The following is a 17776-nucleotide window of genomic DNA, read 5'->3' on the forward strand; positions in this document are numbered from 1 at the left end:
CTCCCGGTTCAACCATGTTTCCCGAATGAATTGACTTTGGCCATACATTTTTCCACATGCATTTAACTTTTTAAAACTATGGTTCTGATACAGTCCACAACTGAGAAATGTTCCAAGGCCTTTATTACTTCAATAGATTGGAATCAATTTTTTCCAAAATCCATTGTAACGATTTTCTGATGTAATCACTTTTAAAGGTGGATATAATGCCTTGATCTAATGGCTGAATGAAAGAACTTGTATTAATCTAGTACAACTGTGGTGGTAAGAACATAACTTCAACGTTTGGATGACTTAAATCTTTTGGATTGCCTGGAGTTCTATCCAATAGAATAAAATACAGGGATTTCTCAATAAATTTCCCAACAAAATAAAATACAGAGATTTCCCAATAAAAATTTTTTTTTTTTCACTAGCGAGTCAGCAGCAGGGATTCAAAAAAGAGGGAAATAACATCCAACATAATAGCAGGGTTTTCCCCGCACATATGAAAGCTAAAAAATACCCTGTTACGCGAAGTTTACTGAAATTTTCTAACCGTGTTAGAGTGACACCATGTTATATAAGTACCATGTTGTGCGAGTATTGCTGCAATTTATCAATCATGTTAGAGTGAAACCGTGTTGTAGAAGTACTGTGCTATCATCCTCTGAATTGATTTGGTTTTGGGGTTGCCTGTACTGTAAATTATGTATGTCAATAATTCAGACACAGCATGGGTTTGTTAAGGCTTAGACTTAATGAATCTCAGATAAAGTGCTGAGACTTGTGGCAGAGAAGAAAAATGCATGGGGTGCCTATATAGTATCAGGTGATAATGGAAATCTATTGTAGATATAAACTAGTCTGCAATCAAGACAGATTATGACTTCCAAAGAAAAGCAGCAAAGACTTCTCTACTTATATTAACAATAGAAGGAATGGGTTGAATCACATTAGATGTCAATTGATGTCAATGTTCTTACTGTCAATAATTCAGACACAGCATGGGTTTGTTAAGGGAAAGTCTTGTCTGACAAATTTGATAAGATATTATGATGTGGTTACAAAGGAACTGGATGCAAAATATAATTTTGATATATATTTGGATTTCAACAAAGCTTTTGACACTGTTCCGCATGAAAGACTATTGTACAAATTGGAGCAGAATGGTATTAAGGGTAAGTTGCTAAAATGTATGAAAGGATGGTTAAATGGGAGAAGACAGAGGGGGGTAATCAATGGGTGCTGCTCTTCGTGGACTAATGTTATTAGTGGAGTCCCACAGGGTTCGGTGTTGGGTCCACTGTTGTTTTGTATATTTATCAGTGATATTGATGAAGGTATATCAGGGCTAATGTCAAAGTTTGCAGATGATACAAAGGTTGGCAGGGTTGTTAATGACAGTAATGGCAGTGTGCTACTGCAACAGGATCTAGATAATTTGGGCAGATGGGCTAAGAAGTGGCAACTTAAGTTTAACCTTGACAAATGCAAAGTATTGCATATGGGTAGAAGTAACCCCAGAGAAACATACCAACTGTGTGGTACTACCCTTAAGGTGGTAGAAAATGAAAAAGATCTGGGAGTAATTGTGCAGGCAGATATGACGTTTTCTGAGCAATGCAGATAGGCTGCCAGGGCAGGTCATGGCGTTTTGTCAATGATATATAGGAATTTTGCTAGCAGGGAAAAGAATGTGATTATCCCTCTGTATAAGGCAATGGTCTGGCCACGCCTTGAGTACTGCATACAGGTCTGAGGCCTCATTTTAGGAAGTATGTAGATTTACTTGAGCATGTACAGAGAAGGGCAACAGAATTGTTGAGGGGAATGAAGGGATCCTCTTACCAAGAGAGGCTTAAGTTCTGCAAATTGCAGTGGCTGGAGACTAGGCACCTGCACGGTAATCTGATTGAGGTGTATAAGGCCTTGAATGGGTTGAGCACTCTGAATTCTCATGGGATCCTTCCACTTGTTCAAATTACGAACCTAAGTGGGCATAAATTCAAATTAAGAAAAGACAGATGTAGAATATATGTGCAGAAATTTGCCTTTAACCAGCGGGTGGTTAATTTTTGGAACGAACTTCCATCTGTCGTTGTGGAAGTTGATAGATTGAATAAATTCAAGGAGGAACTGGACAGGCATTTGGAGGGAATGGTGTGATTTTTTTTTTTTTTTTTTGGCTGATGCTGCATAAGCTCATGCACATGCTTTCTTGCGTCACATGCCACTACTACTACTACTACTGTTTATGATCTTTAGGAAAGGGATGACAGAAGTTTATCAAACTCTAAGAGGGAGCTAAATGCTTTTGTGATCACTTTGTGGAAAGTGGAAGAGCAATAATTGAAGCTAAACATAAAAAAGGACCTGTGGTGGATAGGATCTATCCAGTTATATTAAGGGAGACAGCAAAGGATGTAAGCAAACCTTTTGCCATAACTATCGAAACATCTTTGGATTCAGGAAAGGTCCCTATTGACTGTGATGTGCAAATGAATCCAAACTCACAAAGGGGATCAAAAGGTGATATAAGTAATTACAGACCTGTTAGCTTAACTTCTGTTCCAGGGAAAATAATGACATTACTGGTTAAAAAAGTAATGTAGGTTAAGAAACATGTAAAATCTAAGATAGTGCATCCAGTTTATATGGGTGAGTAGTGCAATTTTGATTTAGTTCAGTGTGATAAGTACTAGAAAAGCAAAAATGAAAGTTGGAGTGTTATAGCCTAATGACTCATGAGTACATATAGACAACAGTGCAGTTATACTGCAGTTACAGCATGGATTTGTTAAGGGACAATCTTCTGTGACTAATCTTTTTGGATATTATGATACAGTAACAGAGGAACTGGCTGCAAAAAATTACTTTGATATCATATATTTGGATTTCGGAAAAATTTTTGATAGTGTTGCACATAAAAGACAACTGTATGAATTGGAGCAATGTAGATGTGGGATTAAGTGCAAGCTACTTCTATGGATAAAAGGCCTGGTTGAGTGCAGAGAGTGGTTATTAATGGTCAAAAACTGCAATATAGCAGGAGATATGGATTGGGTCAACCAATCCATATACTGCTATGTTGATACTGCCATGGTCAACCCAGTTCCCGGGTTTGACTCCACTAGATTTCTTTTTACGGAGACATTTCGGGACCTTGATGTAGAAAATAGCCTTAGAACTTGAGGAAGATTCAATCCTCCGTATTAATTTTATTAGTGTAGTGTGGTACCCTAGTGTTCAATGCTGGGCCAATTTTTATTTTCTATTATTATTATTATTATTATTATTAGCCATATGGTGCAAGGAAGCCTGAGGCTTATGCTGCACCAGCCAAAAAATTTTTCTACCCTGAGAGAGAGAAGAGAGAGAGAGAGAGAGAGAGAGAGAGAGAGAGAGAGAGAGAGAGAGAGGGGGTGGGGTAGAAAGAAATCACCAAGAAAGAGAAGAAGAATGATGATATCCAGCTCAGGACCCTGGGTGTGCCAAGCCCCTACTCACCAGATGTGAGCCCTACATTTATTAATGATATTGATCTTAATATCTGAGATACTAAGGTCGGCAGGATGGTAATCGCACCAATCAAGGTATGCTTTTTTTTTTTTTTTATATGAAAACCCCAAACACGAAAGGCATCAAAACCTATAGTACTCAGCACCGTGTGCATGGGTTGAAGGAGAAGTATGGGGGGGGGGGATGCCGGAAACTTTGCTCTAGAGACTAAACATGGGTTTCACCACTTCAAGCCTCCAATAAGCAAAGTGGTGGTATTTCACTGGTTGATGAAAGTCATCTACCACCTATGCTACTGCAACAAGATCTAGAAAAATTATGCTGATGTCTGCAAAATATCAATTGAAATTCAACATTGACATATGCAAAACTGCATATGGTAGCAGTATTCCCAATTGAACGTACCAAATGTGTGTATGTTAATTTAGATATGGTAAAATGAAAAAGATTTGGGGGGGAAGTAATTGTGCAGTTAGATATTAAGTTCTCTGAGCAGTCCTGACATCTGGTTTTGCCAATGGTCTATAAGAATTTTACTTGCAGGGATAAAGATGTGATTATCGCATAGTATAAGGCAATAGTTAGACCAAATCTTGAGTACTCCATGCAGGTCTGGAGGCCTCCTTTTAGGAAAGGTGCAGATCTGCTAGATTGAGTGTAGAGAAGGGCAGTGAGATTGGAGAAGGGAAATGAAAGGCTTCAGTTCTGCAAAATGCAGCATCTGGTGGCTAGGCACCTGCAAGGTGATCTGATTGAGATGTTTAAGGCATTGAATGGATTAAACAAGCTCATTGCTGATGGCATTCAACACCTTAATCAGATCACTTTGCAGATGCCTAGCCACCAGATTCTGCAATTTCCAGAACTGAAGTCTTTCTTGGTAGGACCACCCTTCATTCCCTTCTCCAATCTCATTTCCCTTCTCTGGAATATGAAAGGACATAAATTCTAATTGTGGAAGGATGGTTGCCTTCAGACAGCAGTTGTTTGATTTTTGGAACAAAAATCAAAATCATTTGGAACAAACTTCCATCTATTGTTGTTGGAAGTGGGATAGTTTGAATAAATTATAGGAACAACTAGACAAATTATTGGAGGGAATGGGCATTCGATGTAAGTTTTTTTTTTTTACTGCTAATTCATATGCTTTCTTTCTTGTATTATATGCCACCTAGTACTAAAATTGAGCATTTATTTACTGGAGGTGCTATACAGGGTGTCTCAAAAATACACGGCATAACTTCAGGAATGAATTCCTCATATGTAGACAATAAAAATATTTTGTATCAACATAGTTCCGGAAATGCTTGGTCTCCGAGTTTTGGAGGTCTGTCTATGACACATAACTGTTCACATCACCTTATAGTAATTGTTCGAAATGTCCACCTTCTGCCTGAATACAGGCCTCACATCGACGTCTCGTGAAGATGATGCCAAATTCCTGGCATGTTTTGTATTGCTTGTATTGCGGGCTAAGTGGCTGAAATGTGCGGGAGCGCCATAGTGCACGAAGTGTCCTTGTTGACAAATGATCAGTGGCGTGTCATCCAAGAAATCAGCCATGTTGTTTTCCAGAAAATTTCTCTACGCCTGCCCTGTGAGTTTGTTTGGAAGTACATGAGGCCCAAATAACTTATCACCAAAAACACCTGCCCAGATGTTCAGGCTGAACTGCTGTTGGTCATGGAAGAATTGCATGTGGGTTTTCCTCAGCTCATACATGCTGATTGTGAAAGTTTTGGATTCTGTCTCGTGTGAACTGTGCTTAATCTGTGAATATCACCAAGGCAGGAAAGTGAGGAGTTGTATCACGCTGCTGCAAGAACCACTGGCAGAACATTATTCGTGCAGACGCGCAGAACATTAACCACCAGATTCTGCTGGTGATAAGGCCTGTACCTATTGCAGATGGTAAGGATACAGTTGTTCTCGCAACACTCTCCAAATAGTCAAACATTGAACAGCCAGTTGCATTGCTATTCTGTGTGTGCTGATTCAAGGAGTGACATGCACAACATCAAAAATCTCCTCCTCTACTTCAGGAGGTGTAGACCTTGGTCGTCCTCTGTCGGCAGCACGAGGTGTAAAGGTCCCATGTTCACAAAGGCGGCGATGAATACCGTCAAGCGTTTTCCTGTCTGGACATCTTTGTTCTGGGAACCTTTCGTGGTACAGACAATGACCCTCGAGAGCATTACCATCTGCCAAACCATACATAAAGTGCATATCTGCTTGCTCCTGATTTGAGTACATGGTTAGAATGGAAAAATCACCAGATTCTGTTAGTACCTTATGATGAAGGAAATCACCTGTGGGAGATAAGACATTCCGGTTAATAATTCGTGAACCAAGCATTTCCGGAACTATGTTGATATAAAATATTTTTATTGTCTACATATGAGGAACTCATTCCGAAGTTATGCCGTGTATTTTTGAGACATCTTGTATATATGAGATGCTATATATATGAGGTCTCATATACAAGGTGCTACCCAAATGTTCCCAAAATTTGGATGTTGCGCAGGAACTACGTCTAGTACAGACTTGTGGTGCTAGGTAACACTGCATGCATCCTTTGTGAATCAGTGTACCACGTGGCATTGGGCTGGATGGAGTCATTGAATATTTAATGATGCAACAGCGGAAACACATAATAAATTGAAACAAGCGTTTGGTGACAATGCTTTACGCCAGATGCAGACCCCTACTGGTTTAACCGTTTTAAAAATGGTCGAATGTCAGTTGATGATGATCGCTCTGGGCGTCCATCATCGAGCACCACCCCGGAAAATGTCACAAAAGTTTGGGCGGTGATCTGTGAAGACCGCAGGTGGACCATTCACTACATTTGTGTTATTGTAGGACTATCATATGGCATGTGTCAGCAGATTTTGTCAGACGAGTTGAAGATGAGGAGGACTGCGGCCAAGTTCTTGCCACAGTTACTGAGTGAAGAACAAAAGCAGCGTCACATGAAAGTTAGCAGAGATCTTCAGTTGGTGCCTCCGTATCCAGGTGGGAAGGAGCAGCAGTGCGTAGCACACGCTTCTTGATTAGACAGGGGTTCGAGCCCGTCATCACCAAATACGGAGGATGTGGAAAGGTCAGGGAATGACCACCGCATATTCCTGGAGCAATATGGCCTTAGTCTAATTCTCCTAAAAAACAAAAACAACAACAGATCTTCAAGAATGGGCCAGGAGTGATCAAAACTTCCTTTCTGTGGTTGTCACTGGTGTATATGGGTATGACTAAGAAACCAAGCAACAATCATCCCAGTGGAAGAGCCCATTTCTGCCACGACCGAAGAAAGCCTGACAAGTGAGGAGCAATGTGAAGTCCATGCTGACCTGTTTTTTGGACATTGATGGGATTATCTATAAGGAATTTGCCCCTTCTGGCTACACCATCAACACAAAGTTGACAGTCTGGCCGTCAACACAAAGTTCTACTGCTATATCCTGAGGCTGTTAAGGCATCAGGAGGAAACATCCAGAAAAGTGGCGCACCAAGAACTGGGTCCTTCATCATGACAATGCGCCTCCCCATACATCTCTCACTGTGGCACAGTTTTTGGCATCCACCAACATGACAATCATCCCCCACCCCTCTTATTTGACAGACATAGTCCCCTGCGACTTCTTTCTCTTCCCAAGAATGAAAATCAACTTAAAGGGTCAAAGATTTGACAGTGTAGAGGATATAAAAACCAAATCGCAGGCAGTGTTGAACACTATGACGAAGAAGGACTTTTAGGACTCATTCAAATCATGGGAGAAGCACTGAGATAGGTGTTTACGCTCTAAAGGGGACTATTTCAAAGGTGACGGTAGCGAACAAGACCCAGGGTGAGTCTAATTTATTTTATAAATACATTTCCGGAACTTTTGGGTAACACTACATATCTTAAATAATTAAGGCAAAATGTGATACTCCATGAATATTTCTCTTCCTGGAGTATCATATTTTTTCCACTTACCAGTGAATATGTATTTCTTATCTAGAAAAACTGTTAGAAATTAGTTCCACTGTATTTTGTTAGTTCCCTAATAATTATTCACAATTATGGTTTGTTTTATAGTAAAGCAATCAAGACTACTAGCTACTGGTGGGAAAATGCTAATTATATCAGTCAAACCTAGTGTTTTCATTGGTATGTGAAGTGTTCTGCACAGGTACGGCAAAAAAAATTTGAATTTAATTCAAATTCAAACATATTCAAAAAAATGAATTTTTGAATTTTGAATCAATTTGAATTTATGCCCCCCCCAGGTGAGTAATCTGAGCAAGAGAAAGAATCCCAGTTAGCATTGAGCTTGTTCAATGCATTCAAGGCCCTATACACCTCAATTAGATCACGTCACAGGTGCCTAGTCTCTAGAAGCTGCAATTTGCAGAACTTTTGATTTGGTGTTACCAAAGAGATTGGTAACACCAATCTCTTTGCCCTTCTCTGTACAGTCGGTCCTCGTATAACACGTGTTTGCATTACACGAATTCGATCATACACGATTTATAAATAGGGGAACGTTATCTTATATAACACGAACCGAATTCGCTTATACACGATTCGCCTTTGTGTTTATAAGAAATGGCAGTCGAACGCGGAATCACCCCAACTGAACGCAACACGATAGGAATGAAGAAGATTTTGAAAATGTATTTATGTTTTTTTATATCAGTAAAGGGGAAACACATTTCACCATAATAACGTAAAAACCAACACAATTCCAGTTATCGATATAATAGCAAATGCAATTAGATGGAGTTTACTACCAGTTTATAACAGATTTCACTAGCAGAAACGCAACTGTAAATTGTTTTATTGTTTTATGGTAGTAACCCCCAGAAATGTGCTTTAGTAAAATGTGAGGTGTTAATAGTGTATCTCTGCCTTTACGGTGTTGTTTATTCAGTTGCTACACGCGCGCAGCTTTGTTTATGTGTATCAAGCGTGCCTCCTCATTGTGTAATTGTGCTTTATTCCCTAAAAATGAGTAAAATACTTAAAAGGTGTGAAAAGGAAACGTCCTGGTGAAGACACTGCAGATTCAGAGAGAAAAAGAAAAGCAATATCGATAAACAGAGGCGGACTGGATCAAAAATTCTTAACAGGGAAAATTTATAGTGGCCTCATACTACGGTTTATGGCCAAAATCACACCGGCCCCCGGCCCACCGTGATTTCCCCCGTAAGGCTTCTGTCCGCCTCTGTCGATAGAGAAAAAATATGAAATTGTGAAACGCTTTGAGCGAAATGAAAGGCCATGTGATATTGCACGTGCTATAGACCTAAATCAGGCAACGCCGAGAATTAGAAAGAATGCAGAGAAAATAAAAACAACTCAGTGTAATTAAAATCCATTAGATTAAGACACAAAGAATTGGAAGAGATGGAACGGCTGTCATCTGTTTGGATAGAAAATCAAACAAAAAGCAAGTTTGCTTACGATAGAAGCAAAAGCATTAGCAATATTTTATTACGACTTACGTATTATAATTTATACAGTACTTACGTATTATAAAATACGTAAGTATTTTATTACGACTATTTTATTTAATATAATAATTTTTTTACGAATAAAATACGTATTTTATTCGTAAAAAATACTTTTTTAATATTAAAAAATACTAAAAATACTTTATTATAATATAATATTTTTATTACGTATTTTAATCGTTATAAAATACGTAAGTATTTTATAACGATTAAAATTGCCCGATTATTTATTGTGTTTGGTAATGTTTTGGTTCCAAATGTGTGTTCAATCTTGGGTGGTCGGCACCTAACCCTACTTTTCCCATAGGGCCTGTTGTTTATATTGCACGATTTTGCATTGCACGAGGATTTCTAGGAACGCAACTATCGTGCTATATGAGGACAGACTGTACTTGTTCCAGCAACTTTATATCTTTCCTAAAATGAGGTCTCCAGACCTGTATACAGTACTCAAGGTGTGGTCTAACTATTGCCTTATACAAGGGAACAATCACCCCCTTATCCCTGCTAACAAAATTCCTGTATATCATTGACAAGACACCATGAACTACTCTTGCAGCCTTTTTGTACTGCTCAGAAAACTTCATATCTAACTGCACAATTACCCACAGGGCCTCTTCATTCTCCGCTACCCTGAGTGTAGTACCACCCAGTTGGTACATTACTCTGGGGTTAGTGCTACCCATAAAAATAGGTTGCCTTTACTGGTAGTTGAGGACAAATGTCAACTGGATAGTTACCTATATGAGGAGGGAAGCAAATAATTTTTATTTTATTATCTACCCTTTTTCCCCCCTTCCAGTGAGTGCAGCAAAAGCCTGTGGGTTTCTTGCACTATATTACTATTACCATGTTGGAAATTTTAAGATATTATATATAATTTTGTGACTAATAATAATCACATGTTGTTCTTTGTTAACTGAGTTCTATACTTCCTCACTCATAGCACTCCTATGGTGGTCTGTGCATGTGTTATGTTTGTGTGCTGATTTGCGTGTTGTGTGTATTGAACAAGCCCCAGGGAAAAACCCTGGGGCTTGTTCAATTCACAAGGAAAAACCCTACTTTGAAGTCAACAAATTATAACTTTGATTGAAAAAGATGTGAGAAATACCTTCCGAATTAAACCCAGAACTCCCCAAACGAATGGCAGACAGCAAAGTTAAAATCATGTGAGTTGTTTTATGTTGTTGAAGCTCAGCAGATATTTATATGGATAGGAGATTATTGTGCTATGGAGGAAAATTTTATTTATTGTGAAGTGTGTAAAATTGAGAGTAAATTTCAACAAATTTCTTATTAAATTTTATGAGGTCATTTGCCACTTGTGTTTTTTTTTTTTTTTTTTTTTTTGTGACCTGTACTTCACTGAACCATATATAACTTTCAGGTAGGGAAAGAAAGGACTTTGTCATTTGATCCAACCTGTGTAAACTATTTCTCAAATGGAGAATACCTTCTCCTATGTGGTTCAAACAAGCAAACTCTTCTTTACACGAAAGAAGGAATAATAGTTGGGCCTGTTGCTGAACAACAAGCATGGGTCTGGTGTTGTGCATCAAGGCCTGAATCCAATCATTTGGTAAGTGTTCTCTGTTAAAATAGATTTTTTTCAATTGTTAATTGTGAATTATGGTTCTGAAACTTTTATTAATTTCAGAGTTATCACTGAATATTGTACTTTCATGCATGTATTATTTACTCTGGCATACTTGTATATATTTAATTTGTAAGTTCAGTGTGTTGAACAACATTTATGAATTTCTTAAATGATCAATCAGTAAATACGTAATGCATTTAGATTACTTAAATTTCACTACAATGGCTGATTGCAATGTTCCGGTGAGTAAAGAGAAATTTGGATCATGAAAAGCATGTTTCTTAATTTAGAAATTTAGCATGTTTAATATTCTTCCCCACCTACTATGTGTAAGGTGGGGAAGAAATATAAGAGTGCTAAATTTCAGCATAATCCATTAGGCTGAAGTTTAGAGAATACATTTTAGTATGATATTTTTCTGCCATAGATGAGTCCTTCGATATTTTATATTTTGGCTTTTATCTGTAAGGATTCTTAACATTTTTATCTGTGTTAAAATGTTAGAATGCTAGTGGATACTAGTTGGCAGTTTGATGTAAAAAAGCAAAGTTTGTTCAATTCATCATCAATCAAAAATAAAAAAGAAATTAAAAAAAAAAAGAATGCTGTATATTTGCAGATGATACAAAGGTAGGCAGGGTTGTCAAGGACACTACTGACACTATGCTGCTGCAACAGGATCTGGAAAGGTTTAGCAGATGGGCTGAGAGGTGGCAAATGAAGTTTAACATTGACAAATGTAAAGTACTACATATGGGAAACAGCAACCCCAGAGCAACGTATCAACTCTGTGGTACTACACTGACAGTGGTAGAGAATGAAAGGGACCTGGGGGTGGTTGTGCCAGCAGATATGAAGTTCTCTGACAGTGAAGACGGGCTGTAAGAGTAGCTCATGGTGTATTGTCAATGATATATAGGAATTTTTCTATCAGGGATAAGGAGGTGATTATTCCCTTGTATAAGGCAATGGTCAGGCCACACCTAGAGTACTGTATACAGGTCTGGAGGCCTCATTTCAAGAAGGATGTAGAACTGCTGGAATGAGTACAGAGAAGAGCAACAAGATTAGTGAATGGAACAAAGGGTTGCTCTTACGAAGAAAGGCTTAAGTTTTGCAAATTACAGTGTCTGGAGACTAGGCACCGGTGAGGTGATCTGATAGAGGTGTATAAGGCTTTGAATGGTTTGAGCATGCTCAATGCCAATGGGATTCTTCCTCTCGCTCAGAATAATCACCTGAGAGGGCATAAATTCAAATTGAGGAAAGACAGATGTAGGATAGACGTGCGGAAATTTGCCTTTAGCCAGCGGGTGGTTGGTTGGTGGAACAGACTTCCATCCCTTGTCGTGGAAGTTGATAGCCTAAATAAGTTTAAGGCTCAGCTGGACAGGTATTTTGAACGAACAGAGGGGTGAAGTGGAAGTGGTTTTTTTTTTTTTTTTTTTGGCTGATGCTGAATAAGCTTGCTTTCTTGCATCAAATGCCTCTGCTAATGCTAATTCTGGTATATATATTTTAAGTTTTGCTTATATGTGGAACATATAATTCTAAACTTGAATTAAAGATATGTGGTTAGATTTAAAAAGACAGGAATTAATATCAGTATATTATTCACAATTTAAAACTTTTATATTTTTATACAAATATAAATTATTCCTCACCTTTTAAATAAAAAAAAAAAAAATTGTAACACTAGGATTTGTTCTTCTTCAACAGGTAAAAACAGTTCATGGAATTCATTTAGAGCTATGTTTTCAGATTCACTTCTTGAAAAGTAGTTTCAAGAAGGAAATGCCAAACTTTTCAAATGTCAACTTCTTTTAACAAACTTGCTTCTGTATTGAGGCATTGTTTATAGAGAAACCAGTATGCAAAACTAGTATAGTACTAAATAGGCAATGAGGAATAGCTATTATATAATTAGTGCTTCCATGTACCAATAATCATTTATTAATAGGAGCAATACTACCTCATCATCCATACCTGTAGATTTTTATTTTGTGACACAAATAAGGTCATACTATGTACTGCCTTCTTTATAGCTTGTTGTACAGTGTAATAAAATATCACAATGTAAATTTTTGAAAGAAAGGACCAAAATAATTGAATGAAAAAGTATACAGTGGTTCTGTCACGGACTTTACTGTAATAGACATCTCAAAATATGACTGTAAAAAAAAAAAAAAAAAAGACGATTGACTTATTTGGTAAATAAGCTTATGATTAAGCATGAACTTTCAGTTTCAGTTTTCAATATAAGTTGATTTATATTCTGGAATATATGGCGAATAAATAATTAATAATATACTAATAAATTAATACTAATGTTAAATACTAATAATAAAATAAACTAATACTAATAAACTAAATAAATACAAATAAAATTTTAACCACTTCATTTGTTCATTTCTTATAATAATTTTTTCTAATCCTTATTTGAATTTATTCATGCTGCCCACCAAGTGGAAGTTTATTTAAATAATCATTTGCTCTCTGGTTGGAAGCAAATTTCTGTACATATCTATTTTACAACAATTGTTTTTGGATTTAAATTTTATCTCCTTGTTTCTTGTTTATATCATTTCAGAGCAAGAAAAGCTGTTACCAACCATTAAGAGTACTTATCTCTGTTAATTTCCAGATATTGCAGTTTTCAGAATCCTGTTGGTACCAGGAAATGATAGTGATACCCTTTTGTGTTCCCAACTCATTTTGTTTCTCTTCTCTGTGCACTTTCCAGTAGATCTGTGTTCTTCCCAAAGTGAGATTTCCAAAGCAGGATACAGTATTCCAAATGTGGCATTACTATTGCTTTATACAATGGGATAATCACCTTTTCCCTGTGGCAAAGTGCTTGAACATCATTGACAGAATGTTCTAGCAGCCTATCTGCATGCTGAGAGAACCCAGATGGTATATTCTCAGATTATTGCTACTCAAATGCAATATCTTGTTTTTATTAATGTTTAATCTGAATTGCTGTGGTCTGAAAAACAAATATTGTCATAGTTGTTTTTCAGCCCATATGTCTAGCTTATCTAGATCTTGAAGTAACATACTTTCTTTAATGTTATTAACCACTGTGCCCATCTATATCATCAACTTACTTAAAAATCAAACTATCATTTAATTAAATTAAGGAGAAATTAATAATTTAGAGTTCACTTTTGGGCTCCCTAATTTAATTAAATTAAATTAAGGAGTGCCCATAACTGAACCCTGGATTAATGTTATGAGATGGCATACTACACTCATAACATTAGTCCATGAAGAGCACTGCTGTTTATAATTATTCTCTATCTCCCTAACTCTTTTTAACTTTTGCTTTATTCATCATAGTAACTTCCTCCCCTAATTCCACCTTTCCCCAATATATATACAATGGTTATGGCTTGTGTGCAATTTTTTGTTTGTTTGTTTGTTTGTTTATTTGGTTTTTTTAGGAGCATTAGCAACTAAGGCCATATTGCTCCGGGATATGCGGTGGTCATTCCCTGACCTTTCCGCATCCTCCGTATTTTGTGGTGATGGGCTCGAACCCTGGTCTAATCAAGAAGCGTGTGCTACGCACTGCTGCTCCTTACCACCTGGCTACGGAGGCACCTTGGAATTTTTTGTGATTTTGAAAGTTGATACTTAGTGTCTATAGCTTTTATGTTTGTAACTTGCCACCATTGTTATACGATACAGAATACTGTAAGGTTTAACGTAAAACTAGATAGTGAAATACGTAGCAGTGTATTAGAAATCTGTTAGATTAGTATAGTATTATCAATAAAATTTATTAATCTTATTAAATTTCATTGTTAATTAAATTATACTTAAATGAAATCATGATCCAGTCTAGAGCAGCAAACCAGTGAGCACAGAATAGCCAGAGTGCTGTGGCTCACGGGAGAACTGAAGGGGGCGATTCTTAAATGCATCACAGTCTAAAACAATGTGCGAAATGCGAAATGTTTGTAGACCTGTCTAGAACAGGACATGATCCTATTCTAGCTAAGGAGGATGTCTTTGTGTGCTAAGTGCAGAGACTGTGAAGAAATTAGGCACCAACTCAGCGTTCTGATGGGCGTCTATGAGAGTTTGTGGTGTAGGGTAGATTTCCTCGAGGAAATTAATAAGAGGGTCCATCAAGCTCTCAGCTGTCAAACTCAACACCAGAATTCACTCCTGTGCATCAGGCAACACAGCAGCAATTTCCAAGGCAGAATGTGCTGGTCCCACAGGAACTAGTTATTGTCGTGACTATTGTCAGGGAGAGGGAAAATATAGTATGCAAAAAGGATAGGTGGAACAGGATCAGAGTATGTCTGCCAGGGGCAAAACTTGGTTTTGTACAGCAGATTTCATCTTTTAAGGGCACAGAAGGTGATGTACACGTAGGCATTAGTGATATTAAGAGTAGGAGAACGGCAGAATTAGTTAACAAGTACAGGTCAATGCTTAAAAAAAGTCATGTTAGAGTTAAATTTGAAAGTGTCTGCAATTCTGCCCAGACACGATAGCAGGGAGTATACGATGAGGGCCTTGTCAGTCAATTCGGTCCTGGAGAGATTGTGCAAAGCTCACGGGGTAGAAATTTTTTCAGCGTTGTCTGTGCTTGTTAACAGGAGAGACTACTTCTACAGGGATGGGATACGCTTAAATAGAAAGGGTGCAAGAATATTTGCTGATGCTACTGAGGCAGTGGGTCGGAAAACTGCTAGTTTTGGGGAATTCACAGACCAAAAGATTAACGGTACCCACAGGCAGAAGTGAAAGAGATTCTTGAAATGCTATTATAATGAGCAGCAGGCCTAGAGAGCAAGTTGCTGGGGATTTCAAGAACTGCTGGGAGTCACGTGATGACTCCCAGCACTCTTAGTTATACTAACACAGCCCAAGTAAATACATGGGCTGTGTTAGTATAACTAAGAGTAAGAACAAGTGCATGTACACAAATGCTAGAAATATAGTAAATAAAATTTGATGAATTTGAAGTGCTGATTAAGACATCAAAGGCAGATATTGTTGGGATAACAGAGACATGGTGTTACACAGATATAAGCAGTGCAGAATTGGAATTTGGGGAGTACAATGTATACAGAAAAGACAGACAGACAGGGTAGGAAGGGAGGAGGGGGTTATGCTGTTAGTTAAGAAACACACAAAATCTAAGGAAATGCATCCAGTTACCATGGGTGGACAGTGGAATGTTGAGTCTGTTTGGTGTGACATAAACACTGGGAAAGGGAAAATGAGAGTAGGAGTATGTTATAAGCCTAATGACGCTATGAGTACAATGACCAGTTGTGCAGAGAAATAGAATGGGCCAGTAAATCAGAATGTCTTGTAATGGGGGATTTTAACTTTCCACACATTGACTATATTCTGTCGGTTGGTCACTCGCACGCTAGCAAGACTTTTGTGAATTTATTAGAGGATTGTTTTCTACAGCAATATGTTCAAGGGGCAACCAGAGGGAGTAATACCCCTGATCTAATTATCAGCAGTGACGCATGCATTAGGAATTTGCAGATAAAGGAATCACTAGGTGACAGTGATTCCTTTATCTGATCACAGTGTACGGATGTGGGATTTACTTAAAGATGTAACTATGATCAAGGGCAAAGGGAAGGGTTTTTGATTTCATAAAGGTGACTACAGAGGTCTCAGACATTTTTTAAATTCTGTAGAGTGGGATCAACTGATGATGTTATCAATGGTGAATTATAAATGGGAAGCCTTCAGGGACTTACTCTTGGAATCTACTAGCCTTTTCATACCAACTAAGAAATACTGTTCAAGGTTCAGGCCTAAATGGATGTCAGATGAATTAATGAGCCTCGTAGCAGAGAAGAAAAACGCGTGGGATGCATATAAATTATCAAGCGACTCAGAAGCCTATGGCAGATATAAGCTAGTCTGTAATCAGGTCACAAAGGAGTTTAGGCAGGCGAAGGCAGATTACGAGAAATCTTTGGTAAAGGATGCAAAGAAAAACAGCAAAGAGTTCTTTACTTATGTAAACTCTAGAAGGAAGGGGATGAATCAGATTGGTCCACTTAACATAGATGGTTCAAGAAGTTGATAAACTGGATGAGTATTTTGGATCTACATTCCCCTCCTTGAATAACATGAGGAGTTATTCAAGGAGGGGAATGCCAGACGTTTATCAAACTCTAACAGGGAGCTAAGTGATTTTGTGACAACTGAGAGCAAAGTGGAGCAGAAATTGTTGAAGTTAAAACAAAAAAGGCACCTGGGGCAGATGGAATCTATCTGCCCCAGGTGCCTTTTTTGAAACGAAAGAAACAGCAAGGGAAGTAAGCAAACTCTTAGTTATAATTATGACGGCATCCTTATGGTCAGGAGAGGTCCCCAAGGACTGGAGATGTGCAAATGTATCCCCAATTCACTAAGGGTGGTTCAAAGGGTGACACTAATTATAGACCTGTTAGTTTAACTTCTGTTCCAGGGAAAATAATCGAGTCACTGGTTAAAGAGGTGATACTGGATCACTTAGACAAGACTGCAACAATAGTTCAGACACAGCATGGGTTTGTTATGGGGAAGTCTTGTCTGACCAATTTGATTGGATACTACGATGTGTCACAAAGGAACTGGATGCTAAAAATAATTTTAATATCATATACTTGGATTTCAGGAAAGCTTTCGTTACTGTTGCACATGGAAGACTGCTGTATAAATTGGAGTGGTATGGCATTAAGGGCAAGTTACTGCAATGGATAAAGGGATGGTTGAGTGGGAGAAGACAGAGGGTGGTGATCATTGGGTGCTGCTCTTCGTGGACTAATGTTATTAGTGGAGTCCCACAGGGTTCGGTGTTGGGTCCACTGTTGTTTTGTATATTTATCAATGATATTGATGAAGGTATATCAGACTTAGTGGTGAAGTTTACAGATGATACAAAGGTTGGCAGGGTTGTTAATGACACTGATTACAGTATGCTACTGCAACAGGATCTGGAAGAGTTAGGCAGATGGGCTGAGAAGTGGCAAATGAAGTTTAACATTGACAAATTCAAAGTATTGCGTATGGGTAGCAGTAACCTAAGAGAAACATACAAACTCTTGAACTGCACTCAAGGAGGTGAAGAATGAAAAAGACCTGGGGGTGATTTTTCAGTCAGATATGAAGTTCTCTGAGCAGTGCAAACAGGCTGCCAGA

At 38.0% G+C, this 17776-nt stretch overlaps 1 protein-coding gene across 4 annotated transcripts in view; it reads left to right on the plus strand.

Moving 5' to 3' along the window:
* The window catches only part of Oseg1 (intraflagellar transport protein Oseg1), a 540669-nt gene that overhangs the window by 134041 nt on the left and 388852 nt on the right, over nt 1–17776 (plus strand). For all 4 annotated transcript variants that reach the window (XM_090387737.1, XM_090387735.1, XM_090387736.1 and 1 more), the window contains one exon: nt 10391–10582. In XM_090387737.1, coding sequence (XP_090243863.1) covers nt 10391–10582 — 192 coding nt within the window. The remainder of the gene's footprint in view (nt 1–10390; nt 10583–17776) is intronic.

Source organism: Mastigoproctus giganteus, chromosome 13, assembly GCF_048544385.1.
Source record: "Mastigoproctus giganteus isolate SK-2022 chromosome 13, ASM4854438v1, whole genome shotgun sequence".
Lineage (NCBI taxonomy): Eukaryota > Metazoa > Arthropoda > Arachnida > Uropygi > Thelyphonidae > Mastigoproctus > Mastigoproctus giganteus.